Genomic DNA, 19,842 nt, shown 5'->3' with positions numbered 1-19,842 from the left:
TGCTCATTGGAAATCTGAAAAGGATCAAAGAACTCACCTGCCTGCCGTCCTGCCCGCCGACACACACCCAGCAATATCCTCGATCTTTCTCAGTGCCTGCTTATAACCCTCCTCTCCTTCTGTAACAGTTGCTGCTGCACCTGCATGATTACCTTTCAATGCCCTGCTCTTATCCCAGACCTCTTTGTGTTGAATAAAGATTTCAGTGTTTGGAAATCTTGGTCTGTTGTGTCTGCTTTTGGGGTCCAACTCTCTCTCTTGGCCCTCACATTACACTGACTTTGCTGAATGGACACCTTGCAAATGATCATGGTTAATTGGGCCAGCTGTTTCTTGTATAAACTGCGGCTATGTCCACACGTACCCGGGTATTTTTGAAAACGCAGATTTTTCTATGCGTTTGCACCTTTCGTCCACACGTAAACAGCGTTTTTGGTCACTGAAAACGGAGATTTTTAAAAACTCCGGCCAGGGTGGATATTTTTGAAAACTCAGTTTTTGCATTTATGTGTGGACTAGAAAAACGGAGAAAACGCAGCGTCAAAGGTGTGCGCATTTTTTGACATCACACTGTGCGCCACGTTATTGTTTCGGTGAAATGAATTTCTACAATACTGTTACTGTTAATTCTACTCTCTGCAGTGTTTAAATGCTTACAAATACACACAGTTACTGTCCCTCCACACATACGACTCGGTTCTGCTTCTATGCCCCAGCTTTGTTTACTTTTTCCCACCGAGGCTTCTAGACTTCTGATCAGTGTTGCCAACTCCTCAGTAAGGAAAATCGCTATTGGCTGTCCTAAAAGTCGCTAGAAGTCGCTAAATGACGTCATCACCTAATTTGCATAATTGGTCATGCTAATATAATTGTAACCTACGCTGTTGGAGAGAGAAATAACATCGTGGAAGAGACATAAAGTGAGCAAAAAACTTCCTAAATGCATTTAGAACTACAAATTAAATTTCTTTTAGCAATTATTGTTTTTTAATGTCACAATTCCAACCCTGCTCCTTTATCCGGGCTTCGACCGGCAAAAGTGACCCGAAATAGGCACTCTGGTGGAGTTACTTTGTGTGTGTGTTTATAAGTAGTTTTAAACCTTGTGATCCACAAAACAGCATAACAGTAAAAGAAGAACTGACTGGTTACAGACAGTGCGGAAGCAGCGGCTTCGCTCATGCGCGATTCATTTGCAGTTTGGACGCATAGTTGTGAACATCTCCTGCAGCTGGGGGAGGACTATCCTCCGCCCGTGAGTGCTTTAGCAGGTGAGGTGCCCACGGCAGCACCGCTGCTTGTTGAGAGTAAGAGCAACACGCTCTTTCACGTCAAAAGTCGTCAAAAATAAGTCTCCAATAACAGCAGAAAAAGTCGCCAGATTTGTCGCTAGTCGCTTTTGAGAAAAAAAGTCGCTAAGGGGCCTGAAAACTCGCTAAATATAGCGACAAAATCGCTAAGTTGGCAACACTGCTTCTGATTGGCCAACATTTCTGCACGGTTAGGAATATATTGCCACCTGTTGCTTTGGCATGTTCATAGCAGTGTTTTCCTTCATTTCTGCCTTTACGTGTGGACGGGATTATTTTTTAAAACGAAAACGGAAAATCGCCGTTTTCAAAAATACCCGTGTAAGCATGGACGTAGCTTGTGAACGTCTGGGCGATGGCATTTGACCACATTTATGTACAATTAAATTTTAAGAATGACTGTGGAAGTCAGTGTAGAGACAGTTTGTGATGTGGGGATGTTGGTGAGGCCTCTTTCATAGTGAGCCTGTCAGTGTAGGGTTATTGAAAGGTTAATTTAAGGCAGACTTCTGTATCATTTTTTATAATTATTTTCTACACGGTTGCATCAAAGTATTTTTAATTTGCCTGTTCATAGTTTTTCCTTTTAGTTTAATCTAGCTTTTAGGTTTAGTACGCCTAGTTAATGTTAATATGAAACAAGTTTACTATATCATCATATTCACTCTGAGCTAAGAGTAAAACATGGGCCTTTAAGTGTTTCTTACTAACAATGTAATAAAGCAGGACTCATTTTGTGCCACATGCAGTGCAATTTTACCTGGACCAGCAAAGCAATTCCCTCATAATACTGTCAGTGTTATAGTCACAAAGTTTACATTGTCTTGATGCATGTTCAGTCATCCAGGTATGGAAACCCCCTCTAAATTATTCTGTTTATCTGGATGGGAGATGCTCAGCCAAGTGACTTCTTCAGTCTCAGCTGACTGCAGGTTTCTCCAACTTTATAAACAATACAAATTCAACAGTTGCTGTGAGTGCCACTTATATTACTCTGTTTCCTCTGCTTTCCAACCCCAAAACACACTGCAGCAAAATCTGGTCCAAGGATCTGGCCTCTAATATGGTAATATAGCGTATGCTGTTGCAGTAAGTGCCAGGAGGATTGCAGTGATTTATACATCAGGGAAACCAAACGACCTCTGGCTAAGAAGATGGCACAACACAGAAGAGCTAACTCGTCAGGCCAGGATTCCGCAGTCCATTTACACCTACAGGCCAGTGGACAGTCTTCCAACGATGAGGATGGACACATGAAAAGGGAAAGACCATCTCTGAATCGAGGAGGGGCCTAAGGGTACATCTTTCACCATCTTACAGTACTGTGATTGCAGCCATTGAGTACAAGTCACTCTCTGTGAATGGTACTCATGGCCATTGATCAGTGGTGACTAATCAATTTGCATTTTAATGATCAATAAACTGACCTTCCACCCATTATTAATCAGTGGTGCCGGTTTCAGTCATTATCCAAATGTTCTGTTTATAAAGTTGGGGAAACCTACAGTCGGCTGAGACTGAAGAAGTCCCCTGGATGAGTGACGAAATGTTTCTCCCACTGAAAACGTCACGACCAGATGAACAGACTCAACTTTTTGGGAAGACTTTAGGGAAAAGTCTCAAGGTCTTCCAGTTTCAAGATTAGCCTCTTCCTCATTGTAACTGGACCTGAGGACTGGACAGCAGAGGGGCAAAAGGTGAATGGGGAGGGGTTGGGTGGCAACAGCGGAGATGAGGGGACAGATGTGTCTTTGAAGAAGGCAGAGGGGCAGCCTTGTAGGTTCTTGAGGGCTTCATTGCTGTAGACAACATTCAGCCACTCTGAATGAAGACTTCTGATCAAAGTACAAGCCACCAGAGGGTTGGCCATTGCGCCTGCTGGATCTTTGTAAAGATCTGTGTGCAGGTCAAATACTTTGGCATAAAAACTGTGTGAAGATACAGTATTGTTAAACAGGGTCTTCAGACTGAAAATAATAAAAACTCAATAATAAAAATGGCATTTTTATGCACAAAACCTTATTTTCACCAGAAGAAAGGAACAAAATGAAAAAAAAAAAGATAAGAATGTATTAAATTAACATCTGCCAAAGTCCTCCATGGGCAAAGTATCAATTAGAATATTAGACTGATTTAAGGAAACCCGTATCTCATATAAATACCATAAATATTGAGCTTATTCCAGCTCAAACACTGCAAAAATCCACCACAATCTGTCACGGCCAAGGCCGAACCCGACAACCAGACTCAAATGCAGATCATACACACAGGCATGGACGAGCGTAATAAACAGAACTTTATTTCCTAGGGCCTGACTACGGAAGAGGATTAGGGCCACTGGGGGAAAAAATAATAATAAAAAAAATAATTCTGAGATTAAAGTCAGAATTCTTTTTTTTTTTTTTCTCTCCTCTCCAGTGGCCCTAATCCTCTTCCGTACCTGACAAATACTGTGAGCTATGAGGAATAACATGGGACTTCAATTACGGTGGTAAACAGGAGTGACGCTAAACTATGAGAAACACTAGATTTACGAAAGCACTAGAGAATTGTGACGAGGGGATATGTACAGGGGCAAGGGGCAGGAAACATGACCTGGAGGCTCTGAACACTAGAATGAGAGGAGACAAGTTTTAGTGACCGAGTCTGTAAATCCTGGTGAGTGTGAACCATAAAGAAACATTCTTACTTTGGCAGGTGGAGGAATGGCAAGGAAGGGGTGAGAGGTCCAAGTGAGCAGTCTTTGGTCTACAGGAGATGGTAGTCTGATTGAGTACTGTGACAGGAGGGCAGGCAGGCGAGTGAATCCGAGAGGTGCTGTGACGCAAAGAGCTGCCAAGCACAAACCAGCTTCAGGATGAAAGTGTGTATTGCCAGGAGATGGAGGTGGCAGACAACAGGATAGCTGATGGAAGAAAAAGCACAGGTTGAAGATAATCCTCTTGCAAACAAAATCTCTTTCAGTGAACCACTATGGTGACCCGCACTAACTGTGATTAGCTGAAGGCTTAGCGAAGAGGAGTGGTGATCGCTGGTCTTAAGTATTGGCAGCTCAATTGCCAGCAGGTGTGGAGACATGCAGGAAAGCAGCGAATCCACCCAGGGGTGGAACTGTGACTCAGTGGAAAAACCCCAGCACTCACCCAGACCACGACACAATCAAGCCAAAGTTTGATTTCTCATGACCAAAAGATTCCTTCACAAAATTAGAAACACTTCCACAGAAGAACTATTGAGTCATTTGTATAAATTAGCGGGAAGTGACTTAGTATGTTTTGTATCAGTGATCCTGCATCCAACATAGTGAAATAAAGCCACAAAAACCTTAAATCTATTTTTTCTGCATTTTTTTAATGATATCATACATATAAGGGTACGGGCCTCTCCATTGACTTTAATTGCGTCTCTCAGTTTTGCTGAACAGTACCGCTTCTGCATTTGGAGCAGGCTCTCAGCTGATCTGAGATAAACCTTCGCCCTCTGTTCATCATATCATACATACAGCCTGGATTCATTCAGAACAATTAATTTGCGCTCATGTGCTCACCAATATCATCAGATTTATGCGGTTGTCAAGGATGCTGTTTCTGATTAAATGAGTTCAGTCTGAGCAAATAATGCGATATATTTTTGCGATATATATATATATATATATATATATATATATATGCAATATTTTGTTACATTTTACTGTGAAGTCAGTATTTTAAAATCTGAAAATAAAAGAGAAATCATCTGCTCCTAAAAACAGTTTAAAAACCGTTTTTGGAATCACAGCGACATCTGCAGGACAAAGGCAGTGAGCCTGAATGAGCTGTGTGAGATTGTACAAATGTGTAACGACGCACTATGTCTATACACTTGCAGTAAAGGCAAACTCACAAAGCTACACTGGTTTCGATTCATCTTTGCAATATATGCATTCAAAAGTTCTGCATCCAGATACTCCTGCAAGTATTTCTTTTTAATACTGACACCATACAATTTTAAATATTTGCTATAAAGTCCAACTAACTCACAGAGAGCCAAAAAGCATTTAGAGTTACCTTGAATGCAACTCAGTCCCTGTTAATCATAAATCCTCACTGAAAGAATGAGAGGATGTGTCCCTTCAAACGTCATTAAAGTTACGTTAAATTCACTCCCACAATTGAGTAATCTTGTCTGATGGTTCTGGCACAGATTTTTAGTCTCTGCTGGTTTATGTTTAACAGCCTTAGATCTCTAAAACATTTGGGGTCATGATTGTTTTCACAGACAGTCCGAGAGATTTAGCCAGTTCATTTTTTGAATCTTATTTACATATTAAATTACTAATGTCAAAATTATCAATAAATCCTTTGCTCAAAAGGTCATTTTCACTAATTTCAGATCGGGAACATTTTCCCCAGTGCTGATCAAGACAACTTTTTAAACCAGAGTGCAGTTTAAGATGATTTCATGATAATGTGTTAAAAAATGAAACTGAGATGATGAAGACATTTTATCACAATTTTATAGAATTTCCTTCCAGTATAAAGGGACATCTTTTAGTGTTGCACTTATTTTTGTTAACAAAGTGACAAAATTGAAACAAGAATAAAAAAGTATTTTCTGAGATTCGCTCTAAACTCAAACAACTATTGTAGGTTAGGGATGTAATGGAGTTGTCAAACATTTATTAGTGCAAATATCACACTTTTAGTCAAACATGCAATCTGACACAAACACATGACCAACATGACGAGTTTCTTATTAAGATTTTAGACACCTTTTATTGGCCTTTTTAAGGAAAAGAAGTCAAATCAATATTTATGTGCTCAAATTACCACTGGAATTTTTTTTTTTTATTCACTGTAAATATTTACCTGATAATTACAGAGCCCCTTTCATGAGTCAGATTCCCTGTTCTGTGCAAAAATATGTGAAGGTAATATGAAGCTTTAGAAACATATTAATCAGACAAATAAAGTGGATATCTTAATTTAGCATTTATATATACATGTATATATGTTGAGCTTTAGAGGAGGAACAGTAATACAAAGAGTTTGTTTTCGCTTCAGTGTAACTTTTTCCACTTACTGTCACTTCATGATATTAGTTTGTTCCACGTGCAGTATAAGAAGGAATCTGTTCATGGCCAGTGTGAATGGAAAAAATAATCACAGCATAAAAAATTACTCAGTGTTCATTCGGGCAACCGACAGACAGAGATGCAGATACTCTGAACAGGTTTTCTGCAGGAGTCTAAACTGTTTCTTTTTCAAGAAGCAGACAAGCTGTCCTGCTGTTTGCTTCTGAAATGGGGCTTGACTGTGTCTAAGCAGCAGAGGAATGTTTTCCCAATGTAGCCCCTCAGACTGTGATCTCTGAAGCCGTAGATGAGTGGGCTAAGAAAGCGTGGGATTAGGATAAAACAGAAATAATTGAAAAAGGCAATGTCTTCCACTGGCCAGTTAGTGTATAACAATGTGAGACTTTCAGTGATGGGGAGCGTGAAAGCCAACATGCACAGAAGCAGCTGAAAGCCGTGCAGCAGCACAGTGTGCTTGGCTTTATTCACAGATACTCTGTCCTGTCTCAGCTTCCTGGTTTCCAGCAGGATTCTCACATATGTGAAGAAGATGACAACAGCCACAACTGCAAAGAACATCACACTCACAGCAGTTCTGAATAATGCTTGGATTGGAGATGAGTTGATAAGTATATTTTTGCAGAGTACAGGTGTAGAGAGGACATCTACAGCAGGACGCTGTTTTCTGATGGAGTACTCAATGATGTGGAACATGCAACTTGTAAGCCACAGACAAAGATTAATGATCCAGATACGGCCTGAGCGCCAGGTGGCCGGGCGCTGCAGGGGATAGAAGATGGCAACATAACGCTCCAGGGACATTGCAGCCAGGATTAAAGGTGTGTTCTGATAAGTAACAGTGGATATGAACAGCAGAGGAACACAATAGAAAATGGGAAATTTTACCTGACCCATTACAAGTAGGAAAAGCAGCACAGAGGACAGAAGCTGCAGGGTGTCATTGATCAACATGTGGGCAAACAGGATGTAACGTGAAGTGTTTAGGAACTGCCTGTGAGATGCAAACACATGCAGCATGACAACAATGCAGAAGAGGAAGGTGCAGAAGAAGGGGATAACTGCACATACTTTGATGATAACAGACAGGCTTTTCTGGGAAGTTGCATTAAAAGGGAGTTCAGTCAGATTCTGCATTCTGCAGCTTTAAGTTGCAGCACACCTGTTAAAAAAAGCACAACTTAAACTTCAATATACAGAAGATAAAATAAAACATAATGCATACTATCATTTACATTTACAACAGAAATTAGCTGCCTCATGTTAATAAAATAATCAGTAAAGTCAAATCACCCTGTAATACAAACCATTTACCCATTAAAATGAGACAGTGCCTCGCTCACCTAATAACAATGACTTTGTCTGACAGAAGAGCTCAGATTTCTCTTCTTCTCAGCACACAACATGTTTTCAGCAATCAAAGTGTCAAAGATGGTCTTCTCTTGTCTGATCTGTTTGGCATCGGTTATCTTATGTTTGACTCAGTGCTGATTCCCCAGAGATATATTAATTTCATGCTATCGTCATTAAGCATCATGGTTCTCATTAACTACAGATTACTGTAGGGGAAAAGGATAAAGCACCTTTTGTCACAGGATCCATGAAAGGAAGTTAAACAGACAAGTGATTCTATATTGTAAGGCAGGGGTGTCAAACGCCAGGCCTCGAGGGCCGGTGTCCTGCAGGTTTTAGATCTCACCCTGGGTCAACACACCTGAATCAAATGATTAGATCAATACCAGGTCTTTGGAGAATTTCAGGACATTTCGAGGAGGAAATTTAGCCATTTGAATCAGCTGTGTTAGATCAAGGACACATCTAAAACCTGCAGGACACCGGCCCTCAGGGCCTGGAGTCCGACACCTGTGTTGTAAGGCATCAAAAGCAGCAGTTGATACTGACTAAATGTTATCAATTTGTATTTTTACTTTTTTTCCTTAAATTCACTTTAATTTCACTGCTCATATTGACAACAAAGATCATTAAAATTTCACAATTACTGGTGCTAAAATATTAGCGTACATTAAAAAAGTAAATGTTCTTTTTTTTAAACAGTACAAAACACAAATACCCTGAATATAAACTATATTATATTTAGTGGAGGGGTATGTGAGCCAGTGAGCTTTCCTGAGCAGCAAAATACAATAGCAAAAGTAAAAATGTATTAAGTAAAACCACAATAAATGTAGATCATTATCATCTGAGCTTTGCAGTATTTTTTGGTGTAGCAATGTCTTAGTAGGATGAGTTTTTTTACCTAATAAATTTTGCTAACAAAATTATATACAGTTAGACCTTAATCTGGGTGTGACTAATGAGGGTGTGGCTGCATTTGTTTACAGTACAAAAAAGACATAACTTCTATAGATTTTTCTAAATTGACTAAAAGGCACAGTTCTTACTCCGATTATAAAAATAAATGTAGCTACCTTGACCTCACCTAGTGACCCAAAATGTGGTTTTGAAGCACTGATATATCATGCCTTCTAGCACAGATTGTATGAAAAAGATGGCTGTAGCTGTTGTGGTCCAATCCAGTGGTTTTAGATAATAGGAAGTCTCAGCATTAGCTTTTCAGTAGCTGCTATATAAAGACAGAAGAAATTATGCTGGGGTGTCAAGCCTGGCTTGCAAGCACAGGAACAAATGTCTACTAATAATGGTTAAGTAACAAACAGTATGCTGTCATCATTATTTTTTTACTGGAAAGTTTCATTTTAGCAACATGCTTTTGGGACTAGCATTAAGATCATCAGGCCTCAGTCCTACGCTATTTCCTTTAAATGTCCTCCTGAAAAGACTAGGGATGGGTATCGTTTAGGTTTTATCCGATACCGGTGCCAAACCGGTACTTTTGAAACGGTGCAGGTGTTTAAACAGTGCTCAAACCGCTGCTTAAAGAATGGAGAACACAAACTTTGTCCAAAAACCTCTCATGTTTAGCTGTTTTTTTGTAAAAAGATAACAATGTTAGCCTTTTCTGCAGCTATGGGGCATATATGGTATCACTTTTGGCTGGAAGCAGTGCTTAAACAATGGAAAAAACACAAACTTTGTCCAAAAACCTCTCATGTTTAGCTGTTTCCCACTTTTTCTTTGGTCATTTTTGGCCAGGGTGAAGGGAGTATCTGCCATCAAACAAGAGGACAGCCGCATGTAACTACGATGGTGTTTGCTAGTTCACCTTACATGCATTAATGTAATAACGTGGTGAGCCTACTCAACGTAAATTACACACGAACAACATTAAGCTACTCACGCAGAGAAGAACGGCTGCTGCTGCCATCATCATCCGTCATCATTTCTGCTACACTGGCAGGGCTAGGGGCCAGGACTCTCCTCTTCGGGTTCTTGGGGGATGTTGCTAACTCCGGGTCCGATAACAGGCACCACACCCGCAGTAGATGCGCTCGGTGTGAGGTCTCGCAGCAAGCTATCAAATACGGTGCATTTCTTGGCTTTTAAAAAAACGCTATGCGTCGTCAGGTGTTTCATCAGATTCGAGGTGTTACCTCCTTTGCACAGTATCAGCTTAAAGCACTTGTTGCAGGCTGCTGAGTTTGCATCTTTTGCTGTGAAGTACAGCCAGACTTTTGACCACTTCGCCTTGGGCATTTTTAATCTGTAGCTTTGCTCTAAAAGAATGTACGTACCTGGGCCTGCCTACTATCCTTGGAAAGGTAAAATGATTGGCTAGAATCCAAAGTGACATCTCAGTAAAAAAAAGCACCGAAATAAAGCACCAAAATGTGCGCTGCTTTTCAGTCTGGTTACTATCCGGTGCATACTGGTACCCATCCCTAGAAAAGACTGTAGGGTCAAAGAATTTAATGTATATGTTAACCTTCATAATCAAGATATATAAAATATTTAAACCAACAGCCAAGAATTAAAAAACACCTAAATGATCATAAACCAGAACAGTAATTACCTTCCTAAGCTCAGTGTTTTTCCATCCCACAGGCTTAAAAGTTTGCTGAACTTGGCTCCATGTTGGAAGCCTCTTATGCAATGAAGGTTCATGTGTACCAAAAGCTGTACTTTGAGGGCACGGAAAAAGGCTCGAACACAGTAGAAAAGCCACAAATGCTGATACTGATGAAAATGCAGATGTAGGTCCAAAATGCACACCACTTTGTTCTTAAAATTTCCACATTTTGTAAACCATCCACTATGACAGATTGGACATTTGGTGGGCCAGTTCTGGTTATATGTTGGACATAATTGTTAGAGAAAATGCAAGAAAATGTAGTACAAGAATCTAATGCTTTAAGATGTTTTTTTATATTTAAAAAAACATTTGATAAAATGTATAGTTAGCTGCAAGTTAAAAATAATTTGCTTGATTATCAATAAAATAAAATGTTTTAGAGTTTGAACCCCTTCAGTCAGTATTTTTAACAAAGTGGAAAATGGAAAATGGTTGGTGGGCTAGATGGCACACTATTGCTCACATTTGGTCTGGCAGCTCTAAATGCAGTATCACTGGTAAAGAATTTAGACATCTAGCTAAGATTTGGCTTTGGGTTTTTACCAGAATCTAAGTTTACTCTACCTGGTCATACTATCTTAGTTTGTAGTGGATTGTCCAAAACTGTCAATGGCTCAAAGCTACTTAAACAGACCATCAGACTCTTGATGAAGTCCAGGATTATGTTCAGACATGTGATTAAGTGTTCAGTAAGGTTTTAACGATGATAATTGCTGGTATCATATGAGAAGTAATGTTTTTGCCAGATAGGAGGACAAATATGTGGACCTCTGTATATCAGAACTCCAGCAGGAATGGCCTGAATGTTTTGAACACAATGCACCATTTAATTTTTGTTTATCCTCCAACTGTGATTTTCAGGTCTGTACTAGTATATGCTGCTTAGATTTTTGTCCTGGTCTTGTAAAAATGGCAAACACCCTACTGGCACAAAACCTGTGGTATCTTTGACATAGTGCATTATCTTTTTGTGACAATGTTTAACATTCTTGCACAACATCACTCAAGTTGGTAATCAGAGCATAGAGCTGCAGGTGCAACAACAGTATTGTTTTTTTAAAAAAGGTGATGAAATCTATTAAGAGGTTTTTCTTCATTGAGTGTTGAATCTCCAGAGGGCCGTTAGAGGGCATGTCCCAAGTCCCCCGCTTAGTAATTAACAGACTCGCTGATTATTAACACAAAGCTCTCGAGTCCCATTGAGCAACCCGAAGTTTTCTTTTGTTTGGCAAACCAGTTGACTCTATAGAGAGCAGCTCATGGGGGTTTGTCAGCTGTTTACGTAAGTTCTGCGTCAGTAATGAGGACCCCAGAGGACTGGGCCACAGTTCTGTCCAAAACAAACTTTCTGTTTTTTGAACCCAGCTCAGCAAATAACTTTCATTGCATCAGACAAAGGGCAATTGCCAGACTTTTGGCCAGTTGAGTTTTAGTGGAACATTAAATGGCACACAGAGAGAAACGCAGAGAAGGTGAAGTATGTGTGTAATGCAGATTTGACGAAGAAATGATGCATTATTTTGCTACAGTGTTGGCCCAATTGTATGACCATCCAATGTGCTCATCATGTTGTAAAGTTTTCCTGAGATTCAACACCTAAGTATATAGTTTCTCCAGTCATTTTCCTCAAAGTAGTTTTAAACCTGTTGAAGTCAATTTATTATCTGATCATATCAGCTTATTTAATGCAGTACTTACAAAGAAAAAAAAAATTAAAACCGAAGCTTATGACATCAGCAGTTCCTCATTTCCCAACTGAGGCCCTCTTTCTCCACCATAAACAACTGTAGTCTCTTTTTGGATTCCAACACAAAAAGTTTATTTTGGAAAAGAAAACATTTGTAATGTTTTGTGCATCATTTTGAAAAACTACCTGCCAAAATTCATCTTGGCATATTTGATATCATAAGATTTGCATTAGTAATTAAAACTTTCTATTTTAACATTGTTTGTTTTGAACACAGTTTAGATGACTTGTACAAAACAATGGACTCAGTGCTGCACTTATGTCATATTGTTCATACAAGATTAACTTGATCCAAAAGGGGGGGGAGGCGAGAAAGTGTCTGAAAATAGTGCAGCAGAAATAAACCAAATATCTGTTTCAGTTATGTTCTGTATTTTTTTAATCGTTGATGTTTTTGCATACTTTTCACATTCTTAGTGAACTTCAATATTGCTCTCTTCCCTATTTCAGTCCATTTGTCAACCGTTCGACTGATGTATAGGCCATTTACACTCAGTGACATGCAGTTAGTGAAAACCCCTCTCCCTATGAGTCTGTATGGAAATCTGTATGCAAAGTGATAGATTTGCAGTACCATAAATTACACACAACATAGTGATTTTCACAGTGGTAGTTGATGAAGAAATGCTGACGTTAGGCACAGACAGCAAATGCACTACATATGCACCACAGTCTACCCGAATTGTGACAAATCTACCTCTTCAAGGAGTATAGTGTGCCATGACCAGATGTGGTACACAACTTACAGTCACTTCCTTCTATTTTGGAAAGTTTCCCTTATGCATCTTTTGTTTTTTTCTTGCTACCTTTGTCTTGCTTTACCTGTAATTCCCTAATTATTTTCACTCAATCCTTGGTCTCTCCTGTCTCATTTCCTCACCAATGTGAGCATGCACAACAGCCCTACTTCCAATCTTTGGCTCTTGTGTTAACCTGGGGTGGTTTCATTTGAAGTTACTAGCTTCAATAAGCCTGTTCAAAACACCTATATTACCCACAATGCAACTCCCAGTAGTTTGTTGTTCTAGGTAGTGGCTACTGACTTTCGTTGTAGTTATGCAACATTACAAAAAATGATAATGAAAAATGAAAAACAGAGTTTGGCCCTTGTGCTTTATCAATCTTCTGCTCTGCCCTAACCCTAATTGTACATTATGAAATAAAAGCCCCTTTTCAGGTGTGGGAAATTGTATGAGTAAAAATAGTTGTTTTGCTTTTTTTTTTTCAAATTAAAATGTAATGAAAGTTGGTAAACTTTTTGCCATTAACTACATCTAGCCATACATATAAACCCTAAGCAGTGATAGACATAGTAAAAGATAGAAAGTCCACAACCAGCACAAATGGTCTCTAACCTGCACGTATCTACAGGGTTTTAGAGATAACACCAAATACGCACATTTGCAGGGACAGTCAACAGATCAATGCCTTTTGCGTAATTGAGTGGTGCTGAGTCACTATAAATACTGACAAGACATGATAGTTTTTATTCACAGAGCAGATTCAAACCTCTCTAGCAGCAAGTAAGACTTTTACTAAGGAAAGGCAACAGTGAGAAAAGTGCAAGGTTTAAACTGAACAGAAAAACCTCCAGCCAGGAACTTATTTTACAGATTAGATAAATAGACTCTGTAAGTGCAGCAGATCAAATTAATCTGCAAAATGCAAGCTGTTCGTCAGTGTTCAGTGTGTGCGAGCCGTGCCGCTACAGGACTTGTGCGGAATCAGATAGATATTTCAGTGCTGCGGACCAGCAAGAGCGTGCTGAGGAGAGGAGCAGCCTGCATTCGTTTCCTCGGGTAAGTTAAGAATAAATATTCAACAAAATGCTTTGCAAAGTTAAAGCCGGACTTTGATCTTTGGTACTAATTGATATTTACCACAAGTTGGTCCAAATCAGATCATAGGACAATAACTCACAGCATTTCAAAATGAAATATCATTAATTTGTTTGCTGGTCCTACTCCTAACGTTCTGCACTGTTTCTACAGCAGCTCTGAGAGCAGGATACCTGGAAACCAGAAGTTTGGGGAACCGATAAAGCCTTCACACATGAGCATAGCATCTTTAAGCGTTGCCCGTGGGTTTTGCACTGTCCGTTTTACACAGGTGGGTGAGTCTCCAAAAATATCATAGAAGTATGAATTAGTACAGTCACCTACAACTAGCACTAATGTTGACTCTTCAGGAAAATTTCTTCTTCTTATAGATAATATACATATGGAGAAATTAAAGAAAAGACTAAAAAACACTGATTTGTTTGCAGCAAGTGGAAAACCTCTCACATGACTCTCTGATCAGAAGAGCTGCCTCAGTGATTACAGACAGCTCATGTACTTTCCTCTCCCAGACCACCTTGGCTTACTTTGATGCCCTTGCAGACTATTCAAAGGTAGGTTTTTACAGTGTGTAAGACATGGTTTGTAAAATTTCATATCCCAAAAGATTTAAAAAAGCTTCTTTTAAATTCAACACAAATATGAGAGGACAAAAACATCTGGACACATCTATTCAGTAATATACTGCAGCAGTTTTCAGCCTAATATTAAATATGGTGACAATAAACTTTGGAATTTAATTTACTTGGACCAATTTACAAAAACTGAGAGACAATGGATAAAATTTGCAAAAAATCTAAAATAAAGTCTTGTATGTCTGATTTGAATTTACACAAGTAGCCCGAAATACTTTTCAGTGTCCTACAAACTCTTCTGAGTTTGTAATTCAAATGTTGCTGTGTACTGTAACTGACTGCTTTTGTTCCCTCTGTTTACTCACAGGCTGTGCACTCACGCATTGCTTTTCAAAGACAATATTTGGCCTCACTGGGAAAAATTACCCCAGCAGAGGAGGATTCACTCCAGCAAGCGATCAATGGCTGGCGTGCAGAGGTTGGTGTGTGTTGTCCTCTTTGTTCTTAACCTCTTAAGCCCCAAGCCTACCTGATCGCCTGCCTTTTGCCCCCGTATCAGCGGGCGTTGGGGCTTAAGAGGTTAAAACAAATGTTTAATGTACTTTTGTGTTGAGTTTATATTTTGGAAATTAGCTTTTACACCACAAAATTATTGAGTTTGTCACTTCTCTCTGTCTTAACAGGCTAGTGAAAGACTAGTCGAATGCAAACGTTATGAATCAGCTTGGATCAATGCCATCAGCCTGTGTAAAATGGCAGCTGAGGCAGCGTGCACTTCAGGTGAGAAGAATATTTTCCTGAATTATGGATGAATGAAGTCATTACAATCAAATTTGAAACATGTGCTGTTACTTTATAAAGTTCTGAGAATAGTTGCATACACCTATATTTTTACTTAGAAATCTGACAAAATGAATCTGTGTTTCCAGGAGCTCACCAGGCATCCATCTCAATGAGGACAAACATCCAGGTGGCCCAGTCGCAGGTGGAAGAAGCACAGAAACTTTCTGCAGAGGCAGATAAGAAGCTGGCTGAGACAAAAGTAGAAGAGATCCAGAGGATGGCAGAATATGCTGCCTTCCTTGAGGATAGTGATGGGCCTGAGGTGCATGAGGCTTATCTACGAGAGGACTAACACAGACATATGGGAAAACAGGAAAACAATGTGCAAGTGCTATTGATTTCAAAGTAATATGAGCTCAACTTTGAAAACTTTTTCTACTCTTTTTGCTGTAATAGCTTTCCTGCTGTGAGATATTTACATGTTTACTTTCACAGAAGAACAAAGCACAAAAGGCTAATTTTGAAAATAAAATTAACAATAAACCACTTGCATATATTTTTATTTAAGACTATTTATTAGGGTTAGTAAATGTAGGAAAACGATGGAATCACTAATATTTTGTTCCAGTGATTCTTATCCATCAGTGGATTACAATATATGTTTTGCTGTAACAAAGATTTTTTTTTAAATAAAATGACTGTGTCCTCCTCCTTGTTTTTAAAGATTTAATTTCAATTCAATTTTATTTATAGAGTGCCTAATCACAACAACATCAAGGCTCTTTATATTGTAAGGTAGGCCCTACAACAGAACATACAGACAAAAACCCAACAATCATATACCCTATTATCCCCTATTATAACTATCACGACAGTGGGACGAAATACTCCCTTTGTGGAAGGGAGCCAGAGATTAATAGTAATTAATGATTCAATGCCGAGACTTCTATTAACAAATGGTGAATGAGAAAGGTGACTGAAAAGGACTACTCAATGCATCATGGGAATCCCCCAGCAGCCTATGCCTCTTGCAGCATAACTAAGGGTGGATGGGGATCACCTGATCCAGCCCAAAATATATGCTTTAGAAAAAAGAAAGGTTTTGAGCCTAATCTTAAAAGTAGAGATAGTGTGTGTCCCCCGAATTCAAATTGGAAGCTGGTTCCACATAAAAGGGGCCTAAAACTGAAGGTTCTGCCTCCAATTTTACTTTTAAATACTCCAGGAACAACAAGTAAAGTGCTCTAATGTAGTCATATAGTAGGGCTGCACGATTTTGCATAAAATGAGAATTACAATTTTTTGGCTTAGAATTGAGATCACGATTCTCTCACGATTTTCTTTTCCAGTATAAATATTTATTGCACTTATTAACTGCACATCAACTTCGTAACAGTTGAGACTGAACATAAAAACAATAAATAAACATAAAAACAACAAATGTCTCACGTTTTGTTGTTGCCGCAAAATGTTGTACTGCTTGAAATTCCGTCTCCACCATTGCTCGACACTGCGTGTATAGAGCAGGTAGTGCAACAATAGAAAAATAGTTGCGGGACGGCACTGTGTAGCGTTTGTCTAGGATGTTGATCATTTTCCTAAATCCCTCGTTTTGCACAGTGTTGATGGGAGCCGTTAGCTTCGAGCTAGTGGGTGTCAGATCTCCAAAAACGTCGGAGCACTTTTGCAAATATGTGATGTCTTGTAAACTGAGCAGGTATCTGACGTTTACACAACTACATTCACGCCTCAAAATATCTTAAAAGTGTATTTTGTGACCCAGAAAGAGTAATATTAAAACTAAGTAGCTGCCGCCATTGTTGGAATTCAACTTTTGCGAGATCTCGCAAAACTTTTGCGAGATCCCGAGTTTGTTTTGCGAGATCTCCCAAAAGTCCGTCTTAATTTTTTTTTCTCCCATGTCCCCTGTGGGGCTCCGTACTAAACCAATGTTGTCTGCAGTTTTGGTTGTAGCATGCAACAAAGTTATACTGATTTTGATGATACTGCTAACAGAACTTCAGCTCTTTTCAAACATCTGCAAGACGGCATGCTAACGCAAAGCTAGCCAAGAACCCCAAGTGATAAGATAAGATAAGACTTTATTGATCTTATGGCGGGAAAATTTATGCTTTACCTCAGCTCAGGTACAGAAGAAAAATACAAAAATACAAATAAATACAAACAAATACAAAATAAGTAAGATAATATTATAAACAGTAGTATACACAGTATGTGATTATGGATATAGAGTTCTGGAAATATGCAAGACGTAAATGATATTAAAGCTGAGTGTATGGACACCACTGCCCAGCAGCCAGAGCCTGATTGCTAACAAGTAACAAAGGCAGTAATGAGCAGTCAGGCTTGCAATCTCCATTTCTACCTGTTCATGTGTCTACAGTAAAATCATTGTGGTGTCTTTAAAGTCTCTTTGAGCTGGTTTTCAACTTCGCTTGCTGCATTACTTTTAAGAAAAGTAACACAAACTCACCAACAAGCATTTATTTCATTTGTTTACTTGAGGTTTGATACAACCTTTAATGAAGCCAAGTGTATTAATGATGAGTTGAACCAAGAACTTTCTAAGTTGGATAAATCGTTACAGCTTGTTACTATTAACTTTCAGTCCCGTTCTTATGTAATTTGGCATACTTCAGCCTTTTCTTGCTGTTTTTCTTCCTTAAGAATGACTTCTTGACAGACACCATTCTATCTAATCCATAAGTGAAATATAACATGTGTTTTGCTTTAATAATATAACAAAATTATTGTGTGTTCCATTGTTTTATGACATCTACATAACAGTAGTAAAAGAAAATGTGTATTTGTTACAATTTATAATTGTTATGATATCGGTTGTGCATCCACATTTGGTGCCCTATCACATAATGCCAAATTGCGATGACATGATTCAGGTGTTTTAATAATGAACATATTAGATCCTGGAAAATTCCATTTAGTTTTATTTATATTGTGATAAATAATCATGACGTGTTTGATCTTGCTGATTAAATATGTCTATGCCTAAAGACATTAGAGAAATAAATTTGTTCAAAAAGACATTTATTCTTATTTAGCCTCTTATGTTAGACTTGATAAGTGGAAAACACCACACATACTTATTATTTTGTTTATTGTTCCACATATTGTGTAGATATTCTACAGTAAATTCTGTCAAATGAGATGAACTAACTCTTATTATTTACATTTTTTTTTTAAAACCTCAGTGTAAATTGTACCTGTTAAAATATATGAAGTTAATCATTACATGCTTGTCGATATTGTCCAAATTAATGAATGTTTTGATTAAATATGGATGTTACCATTATTAATAGTAGTGATGTACTTTGTCAAATCACATGTTTTTTTGAACAGGATGAAGTAGGCATGAGATTTTTCAAAGAAAGATAGAAAGTTTCATCCCTGAGGCCATAGATGAGAGGACTCAGACACCTTGGAACAATACTAAAAAATACATAGTTAAAATATCTGAAATCTCTAAACAAGTTGACGTCAATCTGAAGGACAGCTGTTTCTATGAATGGACTCCACAGCTGAACAAGACAGAGAAACAGCTGGAAAGCATGAAGGATCACTGTTCTCACTCCTTTTTGTGTTGACTTCTTACTCTCTCCTGATGCAGCTTTGGCCACTTTCATTATTTGAACATATGAAAAAACAATAGTGATGCCCATAGTCATGAAATAAAACTGACTTACAGCTGAGCGAGCATGATCCTGCCATCTATAAAGCATAAACATTTCAACAGAGCAAATAGTGTATTGATTGTAGAAGCTAAGTGAAGCAGTAGCAAAGAACATGGAAATGATAACAATGCATGGCCCAGAGCTGAGGCCATGAATAATCAGGATACAGTACATAGTGCTGCGTGTGGAGCACAGCTGTCCATGACGAAGGGGCATACAAATGGCCACATAGCGCTCCAGAGTCATTGCTGTCAGAGTAACTGGTGTGACAATAGAATACACAAGCACAAAAAGACAGATAAATATACACAACCAAACTTGCACTGAACATCTGGTTAAAATAAGCAGGATATCGGTCATGAGTAACAAAAAGCTGTCTGACAGTAAAGTGACAAAAAATAAAATGTAGCGAGCAGATGTGTGAAAACATTCCTTTTTTACAAAGGTCACAATGAGCAACATGTTGATACAAAGAAAGATTATGACCAGGGTGTGCACAATCATGACCCGGACTGTCAATAGTTGGTGCAAGAAAGCACAAATTAGTGAGCTGTTACCTGCCATTGAGAACAAACACGAGTATTTAAATAACTTCTAAGAGTCAATCATTGTCATTATAAATGTAAGATTTACTCTAAAGACTGAAACCAAAAAATCAGTCTAGTGGAGAAACCTTTCGTCCTTTTCCAAACACAAATTTCCTCTTCTGACCGCTGCAGTTCTCTTATAGATGACAGTGGAACATTATTTTAAAGGTTATATGAAACTGAAGTTGTCATATGGTGTCATCATCTTTCCTAAGAGATCATTCCCCTTG

At 38.6% G+C, this 19,842-nt stretch overlaps 3 protein-coding genes across 4 annotated transcripts; 1 reads left to right on the top strand and 2 right to left on the bottom strand.

Annotated features, from left to right (window-relative positions):
* Positions 1-6,063: 6,063 nt before the first annotated feature.
* LOC113036323 (odorant receptor 131-2-like) lies at positions 6,064-7,607 on the bottom strand. The gene has a single exon (XM_026192599.1). It carries the CDS (start codon positions 7,516-7,518, stop codon positions 6,553-6,555), a length of 966 nt encoding a protein of 321 aa, XP_026048384.1. The 5' UTR covers positions 7,519-7,607; the 3' UTR covers positions 6,064-6,552.
* Positions 7,608-13,598: 5,991 nt separating this feature from the next.
* LOC113036951 (diablo homolog, mitochondrial-like) lies at positions 13,599-15,871 on the top strand. 2 transcript variants are annotated; one of them, XM_026193587.1, is made up of 6 exons: positions 13,599-13,918; positions 14,114-14,228; positions 14,386-14,511; positions 14,900-15,010; positions 15,216-15,312; positions 15,462-15,871. In XM_026193587.1, the coding sequence occupies exons 1-6, from the start codon at positions 13,782-13,784 to the stop codon at positions 15,665-15,667; spliced, it is 792 nt and encodes a 263-aa protein (XP_026049372.1). In that variant the 5' UTR covers positions 13,599-13,781; the 3' UTR covers positions 15,668-15,871. The 2 variants fall into 2 exon arrangements, with proteins under 2 accessions (XP_026049372.1, XP_026049370.1); XM_026193585.1 differs by having other exon boundaries at positions 14,111-14,228.
* Positions 15,872-18,391: 2,520 nt separating this feature from the next.
* LOC113036578 (odorant receptor 131-2-like) lies at positions 18,392-19,589 on the bottom strand. The gene is made up of 2 exons (XM_026192991.1): positions 18,714-19,589; positions 18,392-18,439 (listed from the first exon to the last, which is right to left on the bottom strand). Exons 1-2 carry the CDS (start codon positions 19,587-19,589, stop codon positions 18,392-18,394), a joined length of 924 nt encoding a protein of 307 aa, XP_026048776.1.
* Positions 19,590-19,842: the final 253 nt, after the last annotated feature.

This window comes from Astatotilapia calliptera, chromosome 14 (genome assembly GCF_900246225.1).
Source record: "Astatotilapia calliptera chromosome 14, fAstCal1.2, whole genome shotgun sequence".
Taxonomy (NCBI): Eukaryota; Metazoa; Chordata; class Actinopteri; order Cichliformes; family Cichlidae; genus Astatotilapia; species Astatotilapia calliptera.
The sequence above is the reverse complement of the archived record's forward strand: the minus strand, read 5'-3'. Positions and strand labels throughout refer to the sequence as shown.

Excerpts from the sequence above, each read along its gene's own strand:
- LOC113036951 (XM_026193585.1), top strand. The coding sequence starts at position 13,782 with ATGCAAGCTGTTCGTCAGTGTTCAGTGTGTGCGAGCCGTGCCGCTACA. Across the intron at positions 14,229-14,385 it reads GCACTGTCCGTTTTACACAG|CAAGTGGAAAACCTCTCACA; the intron begins GTGGGTGAGTCT and ends ATTTGTTTGCAG. Across the intron at positions 14,512-14,899 it reads CCCTTGCAGACTATTCAAAG|GCTGTGCACTCACGCATTGC; the intron begins GTAGGTTTTTAC and ends GTTTACTCACAG.
- LOC113036323 (XM_026192599.1), bottom strand. The coding sequence starts at position 7,518 with ATGCAGAATCTGACTGAACTCCCTTTTAATGCAACTTCCCAGAAAAGC.
- LOC113036578 (XM_026192991.1), bottom strand. The coding sequence starts at position 19,589 with ATGGCAGGTAACAGCTCACTAATTTGTGCTTTCTTGCACCAACTATTG. Across the intron at positions 18,440-18,713 it reads CTTTCTATCTTTCTTTGAAA|AAGTATGTGTGGTGTTTTCC; the intron begins AATCTCATGCCT and ends AAACAAAATAAT.